This window comes from Ursus maritimus, unplaced genomic scaffold (assembly GCF_017311325.1).
Source record: "Ursus maritimus isolate PB19 unplaced genomic scaffold, ASM1731132v1 scaffold_1, whole genome shotgun sequence".
NCBI lineage: Eukaryota > Metazoa > Chordata > Mammalia > Carnivora > Ursidae > Ursus > Ursus maritimus.
The window spans coordinates 49850669-49875787 of record NW_024423343.1 but is presented as its reverse complement, the minus strand read 5'-3'; the positions used below and the strand labels follow the sequence as shown (position 1 = coordinate 49875787).

The 25119-nt window shown below is 38.5% G+C and overlaps 1 protein-coding gene across 1 annotated transcript in view; it reads right to left on the bottom strand.

Moving 5' to 3' along the window:
* Positions 1-4031: 4031 nt before the first annotated feature.
* The window catches only part of PDE1A (phosphodiesterase 1A), a 241138-nt gene continuing 220050 nt past the window's right edge, over positions 4032-25119 (bottom strand). The window contains exons 14-15 of the mRNA XM_008687225.2: positions 9222-9338; positions 4032-6047 (exon numbers count right to left, since the gene is read on the bottom strand). Coding sequence (XP_008685447.1) covers positions 9265-9338 — 74 coding nt within the window. The 3' untranslated portion in view covers positions 4032-6047; positions 9222-9264. The remainder of the gene's footprint in view (positions 6048-9221; positions 9339-25119) is intronic.

Here is a 25119-nt window from a genome sequence, read left to right as displayed (position 1 = left end):
GCCTGCCTTCATTCCTTAATTCGTATTTATTTATTCCGTAAATATTTCCTGAACACCTACCATGCCTAAGGCTTAGTGCTTCCTTACCTTATAATCTGGCAGCAAGTGAACGCCCTGGCGGGCTAGGGTACTCGAGCACGGAGGGGGAAGTCTCTCGTTCTTCTACAGGAGGGGCTGAGGCTCCTGACCAGAGAAATGAGAAGAGGCTTTCTGGGAGCGCTGGCAAAAGTGCAGATCCCCTGGACGCCGGGGTGGGGGGGTGGTCGTGAGACAGGTAAAGATGGCAAGGCCCCTTGCAGAGGAGGCATCGCCGCGAGGGCAGAGGAAACCCAGGAACGGAATGGGGACGTGAATGCGAGCCGCGGCCCAAAGACAGTCTGGGCTTGAGCGCGGGGCTTTGAGTGTACGGTAGGGAGTGTAGGTTCACCTGCAGGCCGGTGGTTCTCAGAGGGCGAGCTCCAGGCCAGCAGCAGGGGCACCGCCCCGCCCTCCCCGGCCCCACCTCACACCTACCGACCGCGCACTCCTGCGGCTGGGCCACAGCAATCTGGTTCGACAGCCCCTACAGGTGAGGCGCATGCCCCGAGGGCTGGAGCCGGGGCTGGGCCAGCCCTCCGGGACCGGGACAGACGTGCGTGCTGTGCCCGGGCCACTCCCCAGTCCCCAGCGGGGCCGGCAGGCGCTGTGGGAGCCGCGGCCCCGGGAGTGACCGCTGCTGCCGCCAGCAGCCTCATCTCCTGCCCCAGGGTCCCGAGCTCCTTGCATCTGCAAAAACAGCGCTGTGGAAAGCCCGCAGAGGCCTGCTTTGGTGGGACGCCCCCGCCCCTCACGCTGAGAATGACTTTTCCACTTTTAAAGGGTTACAAAAGAAGAAACGGAAGAGGAGGAAGAAGAAAAAAATGATGAGGAAGGAAGAGGAGGAGGAGGAGAGGGGGCACCAGGAGGAGAAACACCCGTGACGGGGCCTGCAGGCTGAAGTGTTGCTGCCCGATCCTCTACGGAAAAAGTTTGCTGACCCCTGGTGTAGACGAGGAGAAACTGTTTCTGTGGAGAAGCTGCAGAAAGTCTCAAGAATGCACTGATGGAATTTAATTTAGGAACGGTGTACGGAAAAGAAAAAGTGAAAGTAGAGCTGAAAGCAGAGAAGCCAAAGATAGAGCACAAGGAAGACAAGATCGCAACAAGGCAATGCTCTTTGAAGAGAAAGAAGTGGGTCTAGCTCTTCTGGATGTGAGAGGATTTAATACACAGTTGACCCAAACACCAGGCTGAAGAAAGGCTCTCAATAACTGAAGAACTCAAAGGGTCTGCCCCGCTCGGCAGTCTCTCCGGGTTTGGTCTGGAGTCGTTTTGAGAGCAGTGCCCTGTTGAAAGCATGGACTCTGGAGCCTCTTGTCTAGGGTGGAGAAACGCCCTCATGTTTGAGTGCTTAGTAGGTGTTGAGATCTAGCTCCCTGATATTTAGTGATAGGCACCAGAATCACCCAGTTATCTTCTTAAATGCCGATTCCAGTTTAGAAGGTCTGGATGGGGCCTGAGAGTGTTCACTTCCAAGCCATTCTCAGGCGGGCGGCCACACTCGAAGTAGCAAAGGTCTAGACTGAACCCCCCGGTAGCGTATTTGAAAAAACACAACTTTAAGGTCACATATTAAGCATGGAAAATAATTCTTACGTCCACAGAAATCAAAGGCAACTTCTCTGCTATAAAATGTGATTCAATGGTTCCCCAAAGTGCACCGGCCCTGCAGGTGGTCACTGGCCATTCTGCCCACTCGAGTGGCAGTTTTCAAAGACAAGTGTCTGCATATGGCATGAAGGGGAGAAAAGGAAGGTAATGGATATGGTGGGTAGAGAAGACATGACAGACTTCCACAGAGACTGGAGGCAGCCTAGCGTCATGGTTTGGGGACTCACATTCTCTTAGACGTCAAATCCCGGCTCCTCCACTGATCAGCCGTGTGGCCTTACACATTATTTCACCCTCTGCCACGACTCCTCATCCATAGATGGGAATAACAATTCCTCAGAGAGTACTCATAGGGAGTAAAAGAGACAAGGTCAGAAAATACAGTTAAGGCCATAGTGAGACTATAATAAACTATAAGAAACACTAAATAATGGTATCTTTAATCATCAGAGATAAAACATGTATCAGCTTGAGATGCAAAGGAAGCTCTCTAAACATCACAAATCTTAAGTAACCTAGATATTTATTGTTATTAAAGGACAAATGGCCCCAAATAGAGCTTTAAATATACATGATGGTCCATAAAGATTTGTGTCTTAAATATTTGGGATTCCATCCAAAGAAATGACATGTAGGTAATGTGGGACATTAGTAGGTGTTTGTTTTTTGACTCTAAAATATATGTTGTCTGTGTTGTTTAAGGCTTGTGCTAGAGGGTGGGTAGGCTTTGTAATATTTAGAAAAGCAGAGAGAGGAAAGCTTAATATAGCTTCCAAAGGAAGTATGTGTTTTATATCTAAATTGTATTTCAGAATTAAAATATGGCCTTTGAAAGTTTTTTTGCTATTACGTGGAAAGTTATCACGGAACGACACTTGAAGTACAAAGTTCAGTCAAATGTCATGTATCTGATGAGTAGGTACGTGTTTATATTTTAATGGAGTGCATTGGCGCCGTGGAGCCAGAGTCTGAGAAGTCCCACATATCATGCCAGTTACTCTTAATTTAGTTAGTTGAAACTCCCTAGGTCTTCACCTTGATTGGATGCTCTTTGCTCCTCTATTATTCTCAGCTGTTACCTTATTCAGCTTGTTTTTCTTCACCAAGCTTGCCCTTCCACAGTGTTTCTGCTCCACCCTACGCAGACGCAGTAGAAAGGAAGGGGGTCTTTGGTGCCAGAGAGTTCTAGAAGCAAATCCAGTCTGGAGTCCACCACCTGAGACCCGGCCTTAATGCTCTTTCTCTGAGACTTGGTTTCCTTGCTCATGTCGATACCCACTTTGCTGGCTTATTGAGGATTAGAGATAATATGTGTTAAGTGTTTTCACAGAGGCTGTATAGAGAAAACAGGCAACGAGTATGAGCTTCATTATTATTTGCAAAGGAAGTGTCAACTCATGTGCATCTACTCTAAGAAGTTTTCTTAGAAGCTTGGGACATGGAAGCAGTTTTTACCTCCCTTAATACCCAGAGGTGCATTTTACTTGCACCTGGTTACTTTTATATGCGGCATTTTGGTTATTTATGTGTATGAATTATCTCCACTATAAGAGATGAAATTTATAGAGATAAGATTCAGGTTTCCACATTCCTCTCTGCAACATGCTTTTAGCCAGGAGTTTGCAAATAATGGGCGCAATAATAAATGTTTAATGAATATTTCTTTAATAGAGCAAAAACCATTTTCTGACAGAACTCCTATCGAAACTGATATCTATCTGATTTTCCCTGATTTCCCCAACTTTTCAATGCCCCATCAAACTGAATTATATCAGACACCAAATGTTTCACAATATTTTCCCTCAAGTATGATTTATTTAACAATCATATGTAATAGGAAATACAGAGAATTACAGCAGAGTAAAAACACAAGAATTGTAGCTTGTCATGTTAAAAATTAAATAAAAGAGCTACTGGTTAAATAAAACGGCATATGAGATTGTTAGATATATGTTGTGTAGCTGAGGATAAAAACGCAAAGCAGGACATGGGAGATGCAGCAGCCCGGCTCCCCCACCCTCGCTTCAGGGCGGGCTCAGGCAACGCTGGTGTTTGCAGAAGGGACGGGCACTGGGGACCTCCGCGCTGACTCCCGCCAGTGGGCACTAATTATTAGCTGTCTTAGAGAGAAGGAAAGAATAAGGGAGATGAAAGGAGAGTGGAAAGGTGAGGGGAAGGAGGGAATGGAGAGAGGAAGGGAGCTGAGGAAGAAGAAAAGCTCATCAACAGCGTGACAATTCTTCTGAAGAAGTGGAGCGTGTTTTCTCCACTCCCTCCGGAAATTCAGTCACGGTGCTTTATAAGTTAAATAACCTGGAAAATTAGGTGAAAGGCCATATACAGAAACTGATGAATTCATTATATTTCTCTATTTTTTTTTTTTAGTAGCAAAGTCTATAGTCCTAAAGTATCAATAGGAACAAAGCGGGTAAGTTTCCTATGACCCTTGAGAAACAATGTTTCAATTTACTTCTCCCTGGAGAGATTCTCTAGCTTTACCAACAGACAACTGGCTCAAATAAGAACAAAAGTAATTACACTTCCCAGATAGTCAGATACTATTTAAAATGCAGAATATTTTCTAGCTGGTAAATAGCTACTTTTAAAAAGACATTGAAAGCAGTAGTTATGATTTCTTCATAAATAGAAATAAAAAGTCCATTGTTAAAAGACAAAAAGTCACCATGATGTACATATCTATAAATCTCCCCCCACCACATCATCATAGATCGATTTGTACTGCTTACATTTAAAATATCAATTGTATTATAATGTCTATAATACAAATCAATTATTCAGCTGAATTCTACACAAGATTCAGGAGAACCAAAAACTACGGACCTTATTCACAGAACATTTAAAAGCATTTTATACACAGTCTATGCACAAATATATCTTAAATTAGAACAATGCATACCTAATATGCATATAGAATATGGCTTACACATTAAAGGAGATCTAAGTTGTGGGTTGTAAAATCCCACCACTCAGACTTAAAAGCTTCTGATTATATCAATTTCTAAAATATTGCTTAGCATTGTGGAACCCAAGAAAAAAGCAGGTGCAACAGAAAACCGATAGGATGGATGGACCCTCCTTCACTTTATTCTTTAATTGATGGCTACTTTTGATTTTTTCCATCCAGTTTCTACCTTTCACAAAGATAGATTCGTCTCAGAATCATTGAAGTGTTTGCACAGTGAAAAGTTACAACCCCTAATTGTGCTTGACCTTTCTTGTCAGCTAATAACAAACAAAAGTTGTTCTTCAGTTTGGAGCAAAGGACAGGCTCTGCACATGCTCGGGTATAACATGACAAGCAAGCTGGGTCTCCAAGAGTTGCAGTCTGTTTCTGTGTAGTAAAATCATAAAGTCACGCCAAATAAGATTATCTGTACAGAAAAGTGTGGGTTTCCATTTTCATAGATATTTTTCAATACACACACACACTTCTTGTCACTTATCCCTGGGCCTGTAATATATTTTGTTCTGTCCTAATGGGATCAACACCCCAGAAGGCAAATTCCATTCTCAGTTCTAACGTCTGTCTCCAGCCATGGCTGAAGGTTCTTGTTATCCTGGAGCGTAAGTAACGTGTGACTTGCATTGCGATGACGCCCCTGTGGGGTGACGTGCTTTGAAACCACAGGGATGGATGCAAGTTGGTCCACTGGTTTCAGGGACGGGTTTCGTGGTGGTTTCCCAGCTTGAGAGTTACAATGAAGTGGTCATCAGGTCACAGAGCCAGGCTAAGGCTCTGCTGTTGTCTCAGGACTTCAACTACAGCTTCTGAACAGCCCCACCTCTCATGTTGCTACCGTGTATTTAAAATAAGGACAAGCTAAATAGCCCGTTCTTCAGAGCTGCAAAAAAATTGTTTTCCACATTTTTGCTTTGCTTTCCTTTTACTTAAAGCCTTGACATACTGGAAACTACAAAACTCTGCAGAAAACAATACAAGAAAGTAAATTTTTAAAATGCCTCATCTCTTGCACGTGTGTCGCAAGGTCACCTGTGCTATAACTAGGTTCAGAGTGATGAAAATTTTAAACTACCCAACTTTTGTCTTAAAAATTTCTCAGACTTTCTTGAAAAAGCTGCATCAAAACAATCAAAACATTTCCTCCGAGACTGTTTTTTGGAGGAAAGACAATGGCAGGAGCACCGGCCAAAAACTCTGATGGCAATTTTGAATGTATTTGTTTGGCCAGAGTTACTAGCTCAGAATTTATGTTCTTCTTATTATAAGTTCCTTCTACGAGTCCATTAAAATGGCCTGATCCAGGTGTGTGTTGAAAAAGGAGAACATAATGTAGAAAGTTGAGGATTTAGGATGTTTTAGTCCTGTTCTCATTATCCTGAAATAAAATCCAAATGAAAATGAAGATCAAGTTTTAGTCATATACATGCATCAACTGCAGTGTGATAATTTCAGATGGGACTTTATATACCTTGTCAGAAATAAGGGATTTATCAGTATATAATAGATATTGGTTTTCTACCTTCTTAGAATCCCTCTTCTTATTTCTTCTCTTTGTGTGTATATGCATGTGTGTGTATGTTTGTGTATTTTAATTCCAGTAAAAAATTTGGATTGTTTGAATCAGAGGCCACAAACCCAAGGAGCTATACAAGCCCAGAAGGCAGAATAAATGAGGTAAATGGGCCTGTGTGAGTGTAAAACCAATGGAGTCACAAGGACTGTAGTGAACTCAAGAGCAGAAGTCCTTTTGAAGATATTCAAAAAGATATTATAAATCAGTGTGTGGAAGTCAACCAAGCAAATGCACAGACTAAATCCAGCCCACAATCCATTGGGCTTTGACCTCTTCTTGGACGGTACACTCAACACTAAAGAGCACACATTGGTAGGCATGGGGAGCACTTCCCTCCCAGTGAGTACTCAGGTCTGATATCGGTTTGCTTTTGAAGCACCAGAATCTCCGGCATATCCTTCAAGGAAGACAATATAATAAATTATATTCCAGCATCTTTTTAAATAATAAAGCAGCATGGCATTGCACATTCAATTCCGATCTCATTCACTCTAATTGACAAAAACATTTTGAAAAGGTAAGCAAAACAAAATAGTTCTGTGAACAGAAATCTCTTGGAAATAATAGTGAAGTTATACAACAATGTGAAAAGTAGATTTCAAAGGTTGATTTCTTGCCCTAAGTATAGTGCTGCCCATGGACTGACAAGGTTTCATCACGGTGCATGTTGAATTAGACTTCAGTGTTTCCTGAGAAAATATCCCATACTGAGGCCCACACACTGAGAATGAAGCAGGCAATGGCTCTCGGAAAAATGGCCAGGCTGCCATAAAATCTATACTTTCCACGACGGAGGCCAGGGAAAGAATTAGCTAGAGGTCACAAAGGAGGTGCGGTTAATATCTGGGAGCCTTCTGTAGGCAAAATCTGACCTTCACATATATTTTGTTTGGTCTACACAGTGTTTCAAAAAACTTTGAGCCAACATTAAAAATGGAAAGATTTTACATAAAAAGAAAAAATCTCTTAGCCAACGGAAACACCTGGAAACACTGGTCCCTAATTTGTACATGGTGAAAATATGTTGGAGGCAAAGACTGGCTGGCTGCTGCCTTCAGGTCAGGTGCACTGCGTCCTCTCTGTTTCCATGGCTGACCACTGCTCTTGTCTCCTGGACACTGGGCCTGAGAATCCTGTTGGTTTTCTACGTCTCTTATTTAAGAGACCTACCTGTTTCTTGAAGGCGTATATATTTCACCTACTAAAGGCCATGATTTCTGGAAGACTGTGCACTGAAGGCGGAGCTTTCTCAAATTGAGAAGAAAGCTAAAGGATTTGGTTAGTGCTGATGGAAAAAAAGTTGTCTAACAACCTGCTTGAGTTTGATCACCACTGTTTGAGTGGGTCTCAAATCCTTCCAGCTTTGGGGTGTTTTTAGTTGAAAAAAAGAAAAAAGAGACTTCATTAACTGCCAGTTGAATCCCATTGAAACTTTTTACTGATGAGATGCCAGAATTTTATAGATATATATATTTTTTGCCTTAGACATCTTCATAGATCGGACAGTCATTTTTACAAATGTACTGGTGAGCTGTGTTCCCTGCACATAATTTTTGGAAAATATTCAGAAGTATTCCAGTTCCATATTACAAATGCATAAGAAATGCTGATTGTAGACTTTTTTCTTTTGAAGCTACATAGTGTGCACTGGATTGACGACATGCAGTAGAAGAGATTCTTGCTTAATTTTGATTAACTCTGTGTTCTAATGGTATTTATTTGACTAAAAAACCAAAACAAAACCAACACAAAACAAAAAACCAAAACCATTTTGTACTTAAACATCTATAAATACTCCACTGAATTTAGTTTTCCCTAAAATATACTTTGAGGGTCCACTATATATCAACAGAACCTAAGCACTCTTTTGAAACAGCCATGAGCTCCAAAGGAAATAAATTTATAGTGTGGATGGAGGGTATGAAGAGAAATTGCTATAGCTAATATGGGACAATATATTAAAATTGTTAAACATAGACATACATGGGTTTTAATTGCCAAACAGCCACTCTGTTGGCTTGATTTCATATGTAAAATAGGAGCCACAATCACCAACTCTGAAATCGTTAGAGGACTACGTGAGATTAATGTATGTAAGATGCCCACCACAGCGCCTGGCACTTGATAGTTGCTATTAATGAAACTACTATTATCAGTAAAAGACAGTCTTAAAACCAACTCAAGAATACTGAGAGATGTATCATCTTAAAAGCTAATCACAGTTTAACTCTTTTGTGTCTAAAGCAGTATGTGAGGAGCTACCAATAACACCTCAAAGACTTGGTATATGGTCCCCCTCCGCGTTTTCTCTTGCCCCCACCATCATCCCAAAAGCAGGACTCATTATAACATGTGAGCTTTATGTCTTACTTTTTAAGGAGACACTAAGACCTCTCCACTATAAATACACATCCTTCCCTTCTAGCAGCTCGCTCTTCCCCCGTACGCCCAAGAGAAATGTTCTCAACTATAGTGTACAGAAATACCACAGACAGGATTATTAAAAATTCAGAATTCCAAGTCCTCATCCCCAGAGTTAATAATCTGGTAGATCGAAGATAGGCCCTAGAAGGTGAATTTTTAAAAAGAGAACCACTGATGCAAACAAATGTCTATAGATTTTAGCAAACACTGATGTTTGTTTTGTAACATGTACTTGCTTTGTTATTACCACCCAGTATAAACACTCATATTTCCTACATGAAGGAGAAAGAGAGATCAGGATTAAACCTCTCCACACCCTACAGATTATTATTTTTAAAGGACTAAAATGTCTCACTAAGTATATTTTTTATTGATGAGCAAATTAAGCTCTTTGAAAAAGTAAATATTTAAGATTTTGCGTCAGAAAAGAGGAGAGATTTTTTCTTAAAAAGATTCCGGGAGGACATTGAAATGAGATAACTTTGTCTCTAATGATAGGCTACAAACCATTCATTTCAGAAATTAGGTTTCTTGTCTAAAAAATAGAATTACCTCTCATGTTTAAACTGACAGAAGCCTTTAAGGTACTTCAAACCTATGAATGTGTATCCGCATGTTTCTCTTCAGTGTTTACTAGCTCTTCTGAGTTCTTATGAAGATCCGGTTCACCTACAACACAAGCAAACAAGTAAACAAAAACAAAATAAGCCTGTGGGAGAAAACTTGATAAGGTCAGGAGTCTGAAACAATTCAGTCACATGTTTTACAATGGATTTTGTCACACATTTCTCCAAAGATACAAAATACTTTCTTTTCAGGCTGTGGATTTATAGAGTACAACAAGGCATCCTCTGCGGTAGTACAACGTTGTGAGGTTGCAATTTAATCTGGTCACACAGAAATGTAATAGATGAGACGCGTTTAAACATCTGTTACATCAAACATAAAAATTATGCGTGCTTTTCTTGAATTTTTTGGGGAAGGATGGGACAGAGGGTCAGGGAGAGAGAGAGAGAATCTTAAGCAGGCTCCAAGCCTAGCGCCAGCCCGAGGCAGGGCTCAATCTCATGACCCTGAGATCATGACCTGAGCAGAATCAAGAGTCAGATGCTTAACTGACTGAGCCACCCAGACGCCCCTTTCTTGAATTTTTAAAAACAAATTGTTTTAAACAAATGCTCTAATGATCAGTGTCTTTACCACACACCCCTTAGTTGCTATGAATTTAACAAATGACTATAAGAGAATAGTAATTTTTAAGATAAGACATAATCTGCCAAAACATACTAATGGAATTTATAATCCAAGAATCCCTCATCTTCTATATAAACCATGAAGAAAAACAAATAAACGTGGAAAACGTGCCAACATTTCTAGAAAGTTTGCAGAGAATCTATCAAGAATAAAGATATAAAGCAAAGTGTACAGATAAAAGAGTCTTATGTGAAAAAGAAAGTAAACAAAATTAGCAGAAATTAATTTTTGAGTCAAAAATACTTTGATATTTCAGGAAATACTCAAATATAATGACATGCTCTTTCTGTTTGAACTTTGATAAAAAATATACTAACAGTTAAGGAGCATCTGAGTGGCGCAGTCAGTTAAGTGCCTTACTCTTGATTTCTGCTCAGGTCACGATCTCAGGGTCATGATTTCAGGGTTGTCAGATTGAGCCCCAAGTGGGACTCGGCACTCAGCAAGAAGTCCGCCTAAGATTCTCTCTCCCTCTGCCCCTCCCTGCCCCGACTCCTGCACTCTTTCTCTCTCCCTTCCTCTCAAAAAAAAAAAAAAAATAAAATAAAATAAATATATATATATATATATATATATATATTCTGTTACTTAGGACTAGATGGAGTGGAACAGAGTGAGAAGAATAGACTGAACTAAAAGAGGAATGTAAGTAATTCACTGGTTCTTAAAATTTTTGATGGGGTGCCTGGGTGGCTCAGTCGTTAAGCGTCTGCCTTCGGCTCAGGGCGTGATCCCAGCATTACGGGATCGAGCCCCACATCAGGCTCCTTCGCTGGAAGCCTGTTTCTTCCTCTCCCACTCCCCCCTGCTTGTGTTCCTTCTCTCGCTGGCTGTCTCTACCTCTGTCAAATAAATAAAATCTTTAAAAAAAAATTTTTTTTTTTGAGAGAAACTTTTACAATGGGCATAACACTAAGGATAAAGAACTCAACCAGTAACAAGAGTGGATGAGGAACAAAATCATCAAGTGGTAATAATACAGCAATTTCAATTTAAAATTCTTGTTAAAATTAGTCTATATGTATTCTAACACGAATATATTGTTATATAGTGGTTTATTAAATCAATAATGAGTAATGAGTGATCTGAGTAAGAAAGAATATAAATTAATGCATAAGAATGACAAATTTTGTTATTAATAATAATATTAACAGCAACAGCAACGACAGTAGATAACATTTAGAGAATACTTACTTATACTATGCTAAGTGCTTCACATATTTTTATCATTTAATCCTCCCAACAATTTTATTGCCCAAGGTCACAAATCCATGCTTTAAGGTCACATATCATCTAAGGTACAGGGAAGGACCTTCAACCCCCGAGCCCTGTACGTCACAACTAAACCGAAGAGTTTGGTCCACAGTGCTAACTCCCTGACCCAAAGAGGCAAGTTTCCATTGGATTTGAAAGACTGAAACCATTCCTTGTTGCTTGGAGAGATACAACTGCAAAGTTTCAAGGTGAGAAGTGTAGAGTAAACGTGACATTTTTCATCTTCCTGCTCTGACAAGTTACTAGGATTCAAAATTCAGTTCTTCAGAGAAGAATGAGTAGTTTGATAGTAAGAACTGTGAGAAGCATTTTCTAAGAAATAAAACTCTTTTTACTGCCACTCTGTGTAGTAAAACCCACAGTAGGTTATAGGCTAAGAAGGACTCAGATACCAAGGTCATGCAAATCCTACACTCAGAGGGATTTCAAAGCAAAAGGCTACAAGAAGGAAGAAAATGCTGTCTTTTTAATACCATGGAGGAGAAACAATAGAGATTTGTGACTTCAGGAGTAAACTGTTCAATTTAAAATTCAGCATAAATATGTAACTGGGGTGAGTATCCATGCTTAAAAAATCAGCTGTAAATTAGTGAAAACCCTGTTACCATTTTTGTGTCAATGATTTCTGACTATCCCCCCTGCAACACCACAACCAACCACCCAGCGTAGACATTAGGGATTTCAAATTGCACTGTTTTCCTTGCATATTGATCTACAACAAGAGCAAGGAATTGTTTCTAATCTAGAGACTGCAAATGTCACAAGTTTCCTAATTTTTAGTGTTTATGATCAAATTCTTCAGTGGAGAGAAAACTTTTTTTTTTTTTTTTTTGGTATGAGTTTCCATCTACAGTAGAAAGAGTCAGGAGAGTATGTCCCCTTTGATTTTGTTCTTCATTTTTCCGATGGAGACAAAAACTACTTAAAATCTTCATCAAGCTGAATACATAATTTTTAGCAAGTAGGTACCTGCTACAGAAAGCAGATTTGGCAAATACTGGTGGTATGCAAAATCCAAAATTCTAGGAGTCTTTAGATGTTCCTAATAATAGACTGTAAATATTGTTTGATAAATTTATAGACCGGTTGAATTGGGGAAAACTAAACCCCAACAAATGTTTCTTCCATCTTATTTAGCTTTAAGTCACAACTCTCAAAGGGCTCGGTTGGTAGCTATCTTGATTAAGGTTCAAAAATTAGCCAAAATAGAATTTAGTTTCACATATCCAGCTATCCTTTAACCTGGGATGAGAAGGGCTCGTGTTGTTTAAAAATGCCTTCCATGCTATTTTTTTCCCTCTCCTCTGTACATCCTTCTATCTGTCTTAGGCTGGCTGTGAGGAGAGGCTATCTGAAGGGATGTGTGGAGAGTGTCTCATCTACTTAGAGTTTTTAAAAGTTGTAGCGGAATAAATTGCTTCTTTTTGTCATAATGCAAGTTGTTCCTATTACAGTTCACTTATAAATTGTAAATCCATGCTTTAAAATAAAAGCACTTTAAGCAATTAGTCACACAGCACTTTATCGATCTACAGCATTCAGCCAGGACTGTGGGGAATGGTGCGATATCCAATCTATCAAGACTCCTATAACAGGATGACTTTCATGATGGAGGTGAATTTATTTAAAATAAGTCATGGGTGCTCTATTAGTTCTACATTATTAACATTAAAACTATCATCTTATTCTTGTTGAACTTCTTATTTGAAGAGATTACTATGTCTTACCAGTCTCTGGGTTTTCTTTAATCAGCAGACGTGCTCAGCATATTTTAAAGAAGCCTAGCCCAAGATGGAAGGGTGATATGGGAACACAGGACCCTTCTGAAAGAACCCCATGTTCAGAGTGATGAGCTGATATTATTGAGTGGGTCTTTGTGCAGAATACCTCTTTACCACCACAAAAGAGTCCTGATACAAATCAAAATTAGTCAAGACTTCCAACATCACTCTACCAGTTGTCTTGCTAAAGGATGCCCCTATATTGGGTTTCAAAGAGGTTCTGGAAACAAAGTTTCAACACCAGATCCTTGAAGATTTTCACCATTTCTTCTTGAAGGCTTATGAATTAAATCCTACCTGAAGAGATCCCTTGGATGATTTTTATTTACCTTCATGTTTTCATAATTTCTTCAGAGAAATTAAATATATGAAAGAAACATCAAAGATTTCAAAATGGCTACAAAATGCCATTTAGATATTTGAAAAACATAAAGATGCTGGCGTAGCCATACCAGTTGAACCAGGTCAACCAAGGAATTTGTAGCTTTTGTGGTTAGTGATGCCAACTGTGCAATCTGCAAACATCGGTTCCTTTTCTCTCAAGGGGCCAGGCAGATTTCCAGCAAGTAGATTGAAATCTCCAAGGTTTTTGGTCAAACTAGACTGCCACCCTGCATCAGGTTTTACTTAAGGATGTTTACTGATCAGGAAAATTTAACGCTTGTATGAACTGGTTTTTGCTTCTGAAAAAAAAAAAAAGGTACTTATTTAAAAAATCTTGAGACAATATTATTAAAAAGTTGTGAAAAACTAAATTGTACTTAGCATTTATAATTATCCATGTTTGTAGGAATTATTGTGAAAAATTATGAAGTTAAATATAATTGATTTCTTTTCTTTTTTTTTTTTTTTTTAGATTCTATTTATTTGTTTGTCAGAGAGACAGAGAGAGACAGCACAAGGAGGGGGAGCTGCGGGCAGAGGGAGAAGCAGGCTCCTTGCTGAGGAAGGAGCCCCATGTGGGACTTGATCCCAGGGCCCTGGGACCATGACCTGAGCTGAAGGCAGACGCTTAACCGACTGAGCCACCCAGGCGTCCCAATTGATTTTTTTTGTCTTAATTTTCAATATATTTTACTTTTGCTCCTAAAACGTTTTGTGATTTTTGTATTCATCAGCAGTGGTCTTGAAATGATTTTTTTTCCCCTAATTTAATTAATTTTTTTCACCATTTGATTTGTTGCCTAAAACGCCTGAATTCTTAGGGAGCTCAATTCTAGTTGATTTCAAATAGAGTAGACACCCTCAGAATCTAATAAGAGGCATCTTGCAGGATATTAATATTGTCTACCAACAAATAGTATACAAGTATTAGGATGTAGGACCATACTAGGTATCTGCGACTTATTTTAAAAATAAAAATATAATCATACTTTCTATTCTTTTGTCTTTTTCCTAGTAATATATTTTAATAATCCTAACAAAATATTGAATTCTTTATAGAAATACAGTTAGAGGACCAGTGCTCTTATGTAGGTTATGACATGACTTTTAGGTACAATTGCACTCTTTCATTCCTTAATCTACTGAGAAAGCATCAAGAAAATCATTAAGCTTTTCTTCTTTTGTGTGTATCTCATAAGTTATAGTCATGCCCAATATAATCCTGCTTTTTATAATTTAATATAAATATCATAAGTAATTTCTTTAACTCATAAGCATTTAGTAAACTCATAAATATTGTGGTAAAGTATAGGAGGACATTTTTGGCTGGCTATGGGTTTCAGAGCAATTCTTAACTCATTGGAAGTTAAGTTTCTTCCCTTTACTATTTATAAGCCTTTATATCAACTAAATCTTTAGTTTAGGAGGATTATAGAAATATGTTTTTAAAGAAAAGAATATTGTACACTGAAAAAATATACTGAAACATAGATACTAAAAATTTTACCATAGGAATTACTTGTATTTATTTGTTTGAATATAAATGTAGGATACACTGTGCATGAATCAATATATGTCGTAAGTTCTGAGTGATCCAACTAAAATGATGGTAAAGATAGAATGAGATAAAATTGTTAACTGTAACAATGAAATAGTGCTCGAGAAAGAAAAAAAATGATTTGTAATACTCAATAGGGACCATCTGTCAGAGCGCCCTTGACCAAATAGAAAGAACAAGAGGCATGCCTCGGATGGACAGGATCAGGGGAACCTTCTGGGAATAACTTCATATATCTGAATACATCCAACTATGGATACAATCTCAAAAGATAAATCAGCTTTATTTCCAAAGTGAGTAAGGAGCACATCTTACTACTTGTGTTCCTACTAGCACAGATCTCTGCTCATCCTCATCCCAGCACCCATGGGGAAAGCGTTTCTTCTTCACTGAGCCAGCCCATAATCACTAGGGAATGCAGTCCTGCTCCTTCTGCCTTCCTTCCAACTTTTATTGTTCATGTAAATAAAAGTGGAGAGTTCACACACTCAAACAATATCACTTAAAATGCCCTAAACTCTTTTTTTTAAGACTTTATTTATTTATTTATTTATTTATTTAGAGAGAGAGAGAGAGAGCAAGTGAGCGGGGGAGGATCAGAGGGTTAGGGAGAGGGACAAGCAGACTGCGCCCAGCACAGAGCCCTACAGAGGCTCGATCTCAGGACCCCGAGATCACGACCTGAGCCAAAACCAAGAGTCAGACACTTAACCAACTGAGCCACCCAGGCACCCCAAAATACCCCTAAATTCTGCTGCTGTTTGAGTTCCTCCTCAACGAACAGTTTGGGCAAGACTTGTGTAAGAAAATTTAGAAAATGTAAATAAACTAGCCTGTCACAATTAATTTCTAGCAGATGATCTAGAAACTATCCAGCTAACTGGCTTTGAATTTAGACAAACTAGGCACAAATCCCAGCCTTTTCAAAGACTAATTATATGGATTTCGACAATTTAAATTCTCTGAGCTACAGTTTTATCAGACTATCACTCCTACCTTGTGAGGTTGCTGTAATAAATGTTTGTGTAAATGATCCATGGGAAGATATATAAATGATGTAAAATGTCACTCCCGAAGTCATAATTTTCAACTTTTTAAAATAAAAATGTCTATGGGATATAACACACATGTTTGAAAGTTCATGGGATCAGTTGTGCTCAGATTAAACTGAAGTAGATTTGATGAAGCAATTATGCTGCTCTCCGAGGTAAATTTTCAGAAAAAGCTGTTTTCTCTTTCTGGATTTACTACTACCACGATGCTATTTTCTGTGTATTATATTAAACTGTGAAAAGGAATGAGGAAGATTCATTTGTAACATGTGTGCAAACCTGTGATTTGGGTAACTAACTCACCCCCGCAGGCCTCAGTTTTCACATTGGTAAAATGGGGATTGTACCTACATCATAGGGCTGTTTGGCTGATTAAATAGGATAGAGACCACGACAGACTCAGTATCTTGCCAGGCAAGTAAATGTGTACTTAGTAGATAGAAAAGGATTCTGCATTCTATTTAGCATTAATGCCAACATGATTACAAAAATCGCTTTCATACATATTGTAACATACAATACTGCATTTTAAGATATTTCAAAAACAAATAACAATACATAAGGTTTAACTAGTGAACCCATCACAGTCTATTAAAATGTCATGTTAATCATAATGTAAATTTGATCTTTTAAAAATTTTAATACTTTCCCATCAGTCTTAAATATTTCCTTTATTTCTGGTGGGAAAATCTTTTAGTTTTGTGTTTTAGTTTTTCAAGCAATGATACAAGACCTATTTTTAAAAACTTGCTGTTTCCTGTTGAGAAAATCTACAAAGTTTCTTAGAAAAATATGATTTTAAATAAATCGGTTTGACTAAATTAGTATCATATATTTAATACATTTCAAATAAATTATAAAATGTGAAAAAATAAGAAAATATCTAACTTATTAGTAACTTGTATGATGATTTTCTGATTACAAAGATAGGCCATGGGTATAGTGATGAAGTTTTTAAAAAATGTCCTGATGGTGATAGGAAATAAAGCTTTTTATAGGGATTCTAAAGAAGCTGAAAATACTAACCAACTCATGATCATCCCAGACACACCTGGCATGAGTGAACTATAGATGTCATTTTAGACCAATAATCAGGATTTTGTTTTGTTGAATGGGTTGAATTTGAGGCCAGAACTAAATTGTTCTGTACAACTGGGGGATTTTAGTGGCCAAGAGGGTAAAGAGTGGAGCTGAGGTCATGAATCCAGAGGAATATAAGACTAAAAGGTTTTGGAGAAAGAACAAAGGTGAGTGGTGACAAAGAGATTTACCTTATGCTCAGAGGAATATTGTTAAGATAACAAAACTTCCAATGTCTTTGGAATTTGGAATTACTGGGGGACTATGACAAAGTCTTGAACCTAGGCTAGTGTAAGCAGTGTGCCACCCCGAAATTCTGGATACAAATTCTGGTTACACTTGCCAGAGAAGGGTAGCACCAAAAAGAGAGAACTGTCTCAGAGAGCTGGTCCCTACTTCCTGCCTGTGGCTTCGATCTTATTTTGTCCCCATCACCTCTGCTCAACAGTGCAACATCCAATCTACTACTTTCTTCCCCACCATCATTTTCTCTACTCCCCAAATTTCCACTGTCCCACTGTTGACCCCAGAGTTTTTAGAGGCTACAAAACTCTGGTGAACTCTTGCAGTGATTGCTCATATTTGCACAAAGTAAAATTAGAGCAAGTGAATAGGTTTTGGGTGTCTGAAAATGTAGCAAGTACAGATACTGAGCAAGAGAAGACTTTTTGGGGAACATCCTCCTACTTAGTTTTTCCTTTTTTCCATTTATCAGCTTTTTATTTTCTCTTTTTAGATCTTTTGGCTAATAAAAAAATATGGTACAATGTAGTGGGTAATATTTCATTTATAGGGTCTCACCACCTCACCAATCAGACCTTCATAAAATGGAATCGATTCTCCTCTACCCGATACTGACCAAGTTCTTATCTGGCCTTGAGCCGGAACCCCTGGAGATCTAAAGTGGAATACTCCACGAGTTCTGTTCTTCAAAAATCCTACTAGCTTTTGTTTTGCACATAGTAGGCCTCTGTAAATCTTTTGTAGTGACCTCCTCAGTAGTAATCAACTTTTTGTCAGGCTTTGCAGCTTTAATATCTGTACCACACTCCAGTCACAATATCTCATAATACACAGTGGCTTTTGCTAGGTGGTGAGATGGTGCACGCATCCAAAGGGGAATGTTGGAATCTCCATGAGCCATGTGCAATTGGAAACATATCCTGAAACTCCTCTCCACTCCTACTCTTATTCCAACACTGCTTCTGGTAGGCCCCTTTTGAATGCATTTTTCTCTCCCTTCTTTGAGAATGCAAGACACAACGTGACAAATATCTCAACTAGAGTATGAATAAGACAGCTTACATAACAAAGGGATAGGCTTCTTGGAGAAGGCAGTTTAATGGAGTTCTGGAAGATAGGTAGGATTTTAAGAAGCAAAGTGGAGGAGGGGCCCAAGAAGTGAATTCCATGAGGAAGAAAGAATAAGGATGAAGGCAGAGAGAAAGTCCACTGACTTTCCTAGGAGTAGAAAGCAAACGTTCCAGAGGAGATGTGTGACCCAAGACACAGATATTTTAAGGGATATCGTTACCAAGGTACATGCTGCTGTTTTCTGAGTACAGCCGGCCAGGGTGAAGCTGGCTCTGATTCTAATCTGTACTTGGCTTGTCTTGACCATAAACTGATTAATTTCCTGCTCTCCCTGCTCCATGTCCTCTGCATTCATTTAAATGTACAAAAGTGTTCTATTTTGACCTACCTTTGTAAACTGGAGATAAGCCATATTGAAGTTTAAAAAAATAAAATAGCCCACAGGATGCTAATATGCTGCCAGCGTTGAAAAATATTGAGTTCTGCCTTTACAATAAATGAATGAGGGAGCGAATAAGCACGTACTCATGGTTCAAACTGGATGCAAGCTCTCCTAGAGGTAAGCGACTTCAGTGAATACCACCTCTTAAAAATTCATAATTCTGATATCCTGAATGTTCCATTCTATCTACCATACTTCTGCTCTACTGTACTGATAATATAATATAGAACATCAGCTAAAGAGATTAAATTGGAAATAGAAATAAACTAAATGCACAGTATATAATTTACTAATAATTTGAACTATGCAATTTAAAAATTACTTGTAAGGGGCACCTGGGTGGCACAGCGGTTAAGCGTCTGCCTTCAGCTCAGGGCGTGATCCCGGCGTTATGGAATCGAGCCCCACATCAGGCTCTTCTGCTATGAGCCTGCTTCTTCCTCTCCCACTCCCCCTGCTTGTGTCCCCTCTCTCGCTGGCTGTCTCTATCTCTGTCGAATAAATAAATAAAATCTTTAAAAAAATAAAATAAAATAAAATAAAATAAAATAAAAATTATATAAGATCTCATATAAAGTGTTAGTTGCGTTTTTGAACTATGATTAGAGAGAAAATGAGAGTGAGCTCTAGTTTTTTTTTTTTTTAAGATTTTATTTATTTGGGGGAGAGAGAGAGCATGATCAGGGTGAAGTGCAGAGGGAGAGGGAGAGGAACAAGCAGCTCCCCACTGCACATAGAAGCTGAAGCAGGGCTCATCTCAGGACCCTGAGATCATGACCTGAGCCGAAGGCAGACGCTTAACCTACTGAGCCACCCAGGCACCCCCCAGAGTAAGCTCTAGTTTTTATCTGAAAGAATTTGCCTCCCTCTGTTTGATTAATTGTCCCTTCTGAAATCTAAACACTATGCATATATTTTCTCAAAAGGATGCTTAGGATTTAGTCCTGGAGTTTAAAAGTTATAATTTTGCTTACATGATGAGTTTTGATTCATTAAAAAGATAACAGGAAGGAATAACTAAAACATTTTATGAATAAATATTTAAAAACATAACCTTTTAAAGTAATTCAATACAAAGTAATATGGACATGGTTTTACTGTTTAAAAACAATCTATTTTTATTTTCTCTAAGCAGCAGATGTAGAATTGTTAGGAGCACTGTTAGGGACTGATAGAGATTGCTGGCAAATAAGAAAAAAACAATGGGTCCGGAACTCTAATAGAGGGGTGCCTGGGTGGCGTAGTCCTCAAGTGTCTGCCTTCGGTTCAGGGCGTGATCCCAGCGTTCTGGGATCGAGCCCCACATCAGGCTTCTCCGCTAGGCGCCTGCTTCTTCCTCTCCCACTCCCCCTGCTTGTGTTCCCTCTCTCGCTGGCTGTCTCTCTGTCAAATAAATAAATAAAATCTTAAAAAAAAAAGAACTCTAATAGAGATCTATGGGATAAAAGCACGAGAGATAACACAGAGTGACGTAGGCATTTGGGAAGGAAAGTCCTGCTATGTAGCTGGTTTGGGTGTGATGCTTAAAACATAGGTCTCAGAAGCATTAGGAGAAAAGGAGATCAAGCAAAAGCGGGATGGCGAAGATTTGGTGGCCTATAGTGGCCGAAACAGGGGGTCAAGTGTCAGAGGCAGAGGGTGGTAATGGCAAGAAGCAGATGGGACAGGGTATGTCTAAAGAGATGAGAGAGAAAGAACAGAAGTCAAGCAAGGAGGTTATCCTAAGGTTAACATCACATTAGGAACTTGGATGACATCTAAAAAAGAAGAAAAAAGGAGGTCAAGAACCCTAAGTGGAATAGGCTTCCTCTGCTTCAGTTAAAATATTTGAATGACAAGCTTCTGGTTTTTTTTTTTGTTTTTTTTTTTTTTAAGATTTTATCTATTTATTTGACAGAGAGAGACACAGCCAGCAAAAGAGGGAACACAGGCAGGAGGAGTGGGAGAGGAAGAAGCAGGACCCCAGGGGGGCAGGGAGTGCAATGAGGGGCTTGATCCCAGGACCCTGGGATCAGGCCCTGAGCCGAAGGAAGATGCTTAACGACTGAGCCACCCAGGCGCCCCAAGCTTCTGTTTTCTTCAAGCATGTGGCATGGGGACTTCAGCTAGACACTGTGTTTTGTCACAGAAAAATAATAGAAGTTATATTATTTGTGCACCTGATTTACGGGTTAAGAAATGAATATGTATTATAAATACACTATTTAAAAGACCTAACTACTTAATTTTTTTTTTAAATCTGTTTTCCATCAAGATCCAAAAATTCCCTGCAGAGACAGATAACAGCAATTTGCCTCATCACAGATAAAGCTCAGAAAACATGGCATTGAATAAAAAGATATTCATTAAAGAATGTGTCCTGCATGATATCATTATGCTAAAACCTGCAAAACTAAACTATGTCTTGTTTACAGTTACACAAATAGGAGTAACAGCTAAGAAACAAAAAAAGAAAAAGAAATAATTATCATGAAATTGTTAAATCTAGTCATTCTTAAAAATAAAATTACAGGGGCGCCTGGGTGGCTCAGTCGTTAAGTGTCTGCCTTCGGCTCAGGGCCTGATCCCAGGGTCCTGGGATCAAGCCCCTCAATGCGCTCCCTGCCCCCCTGGGAGCCTGCTTCTTCTTCTCCCACTCCCCCTGCTTGTGTTCCCTCTCTTGCTGGCTGTCTCTCTCTCTCTGGCAAATAAATAAATAAAAAATTAAAAAAAATAAAATTACAGAAACTTAGAATTAAATAAATTGTATTTAAAACAAAGGTGATATTTAAAAATCATTTCCTAATTATTCTGACCCATTTTTTTCATTATCTAGGTCTTGAGGTTAATTATATCCACCCAATCTGTATGATGCAAATATCTTAGGTGCACATCTTTTCCCAGCTCCCACGGTCAGAGACTTCATACTGATGGCTTGAAACCAGCCATGGTGGGAATATTTGCACCATGGATATCACCAAACTTTATGAATCAGGGCTTCATTTATTGTTTCACTGTTGCCTACAGTGGTGGAGATAATGATAAAAAAAATAGAGATTAAATTTAAAAGTGTGTCATGTCTATAACTGCTACATTGTAAATAGCACAGGCATTTGAGGAAATTTTTCCCCAGTATTCAAAAATCATTATCCAATCAAACGACCAAGAAGTCACTTGCATTTTCGATGAACAAGTGAAGTCAACATATGCCTTCTATGTTTTCTAAGTTCTGACATATGTTTTTTATATTTTCATCTTACTCTTTGATGTAAATGAAAATATCAATGTTCATATGTGAACAATTGACCAAAGACACAGAGTTTGGCAAATATCAGTGGCAGCATTCTGTGAGAACCAATTACCCATGTAGAATTCACAACAAAGGCTACTGTATATTTTACTGTTACTTTTAAATTATGGGCTACACATCCTTTCTATAAGTAAAAGGCATGAGAAACTTGTATATATGTGTGTGGATACACTGTTTTTGAGCTGGTGGTTAAATCTGCCGACATGCTATTGCTTGTAGGCCACTGCAAGGATTGTTCATTATAAGAATGTATACTGTATTATTTACCTAGAAATAGTACATGTATGTTTTTATTTGTTCTTTTGTAGTATAGTTTACAATATATTTTTTTAAAAACCTAAAAAGTAAACAACTTAATTAGTACTCTATTAAGAAAACTGAATCACAGACGAAAATTATCCCACGAGGAAAACAATAGGCTCACATGGTTTTTAAAAGTAAATTCTGCCAAACATTCAATACCAATTTAAGGCTCACAAACTCTCAAGAACTTAAAAACTCTGGGGCACCTGGGTGGCTCAGGTAGTTAAGCATCTGCTTTCAGCTCAGGTCATGATCTCTGGCTCCTGGGATGGGGTCCTTGGATCGAGCCCCAGATTGGGCTCCCTATTCAGCAGGGAGTCTGCTTCTCCCTCTCCCTCTGCCTGACGCTCCCCCTGCTTGTGCTCTGTCTCTCTCTCTCTCTCAAATGAATAAATAAAAAAAAAATCTTAAAAAAAAAAAAGAATGTAAGAACTCCAATTCACTTTCTGAGGCTAGTGTAACCTTAATACCAGAATTACAAGTATGAGAAAGGAAAATTGTAGGCTAATCTCACTCATAAATATAGATTTTTTTTTAAGTCAGTAAAAGTAATACATAAATTTTAAAAAGTTAATACATCACAATTAGTTGGGCCTAATCAAGGAATATAAGGTGGTTCAACATTAGAAAACCTATTAATATAATTCATCATATGAACCAATCAAAATAAATTATATGAACTATTTTAAAAACCACAGGAAAGACATTTGATAAAACTAAATGTTCCATGTAAAATACATTTTCTCTGAAACCAATACTACATTACATGTTAACTAACTTGAATTTAAATTAAAAAAATAAAAAAATACACTTTATTAACAAATTATTGATGGAAATGTAACCTCATAAAGAGCAGAGCAAACAAAATTAAGAAATATCACACTAAATGATGAAACATGAAACACATTCCTTTTAAATTTAGAGACAAGCCAAATGGTATCACCACTTCCATTTCAGATAATTCTGAACTTGCTAATGCAGTTGATTCAAGAAAAACAATCATTAAAGGTATACATTTGGGAAATAAAACTGTCATTATTTGCAGAAGATCAGTATTCAAAAGAAAATTGTATTTCTATACACCAGCGAGGAACAGCCATTTGCAAAAATAACAAAAAATATAAAATACTGATGGAACATCCAATAAGATAGAGTCAACATTTTGAAATAAATTATTATTAAGGATAAATATTGATTACATGGTATATAATATTCTTAATGTGATGCCAAGCATCTAATAACACTAACAAGTATTTTCCATCACCATTATTATTACTATGAAGTAAAAGTAAACTTTCTGAGAAACATGAAAGAAGATATATAAGATATAGATGAATAGGAAGACTCGAAATCATAAAGATAATTCTCTCCAAATGGATATCAAAGTCATTCTAACCAAAATCCTAATTTGTTTTCCTTTTTGGTGGACCTTATGAGTTACTAAAGGCAAAGCAGGTCTTCAAAAGCTCAAAAGACTGATATCATACTAAACATACTTTATGACTCTAGAGCAATTATGTAGGAAATAAGCCCCCAAAAGAGACTAGAAAACACTTGTGTGTTTGACAATTTTAATGCACATTTTAAAATGTCACGCTTGCCTTAAGCTAGCAAAAAGTTCCTTCTGTTTCTAAACAGCTATTACTGGTGCACAATGGGCAAATCTGATGGCACCTCGGTTCCCATGCTGCCTCCATTCCTCACTTGTTACTTGCCTTTGAGCCCTAGTATTTTGGGGTTTGAATCAACATCAAATACATCAGAAAGTTACCCAGTACAATAAGAAACATATTGCATTCCATTTCAGTCTGACGCCCCCCCCCCCCCCCGCCAAACACCCTGATTCCATTTTGGGACATAACTTGTTTTTCTCAAATAGACATCTTCTTTGACAAGATGGGAAGGAAAGCAGATCTGGGATTGATTTGTGGTTTTGTTCTGATCAAGGTGGACTTGATGGATCTGGTTCAATTTGTAATTTTTGTGTCTAAAGACAAACCAGACCAACAAGTGGCTTACCAAAGTAACACTTTTACCTTGAGGGAGAACCCATATTTGTGTTTGCCATTTGGGGGCTAGCTCTAAAGAGACACACTTCTTTAACAGTTCTAGGTATGAAGCTGAGTGTATTCTAAACCTATTGGTTAGCTTACAGATTTTAAAAATTTCCCTGTAAATGGCATCTGCTCTACTTAAGCAGCTTGTGTATTTGCTCAGTAGGATTTGTGTCTTCCATCCCTGTTGAGATTCACAACTAAAGTTCATTTATCTTAACAGTTGTATGCTTTTCCATAATATGAATACACCACAGCTGGTGAATCGTTTTACTGCTGTTTGTAGTTTTGTTGCTCTCAAGAACAACGCTACAGTAAATGTTTTGTTCATGTCTTCTGATGCACGTGAGCAAAAGGTAAGAATAGCAGGAATCTGTGATCTTTTCTTTTTTTAAAGATTTATTTATTTATTTGAGAGAGAGAGAGAGCACGTATAAGCAGGGGGAGGGCTGACTCCTCAAGCAGACTCCCTGCTGAANTGCTGAACTGAGCACAGAGCCTGATGTGGGGCTCGATCCAAGGACCCTGAGATCATGATCTGGGCAGAAACCAAGAGTCGCCACTCAACCAGCTGAGCCACCCAGGTGCCCCAGGAATCTGTGACCTTTTTGCCCGGAGCTACTCCCAACATCCCTGCCAACCCTAAGCTGAGAACGGCAGCAGA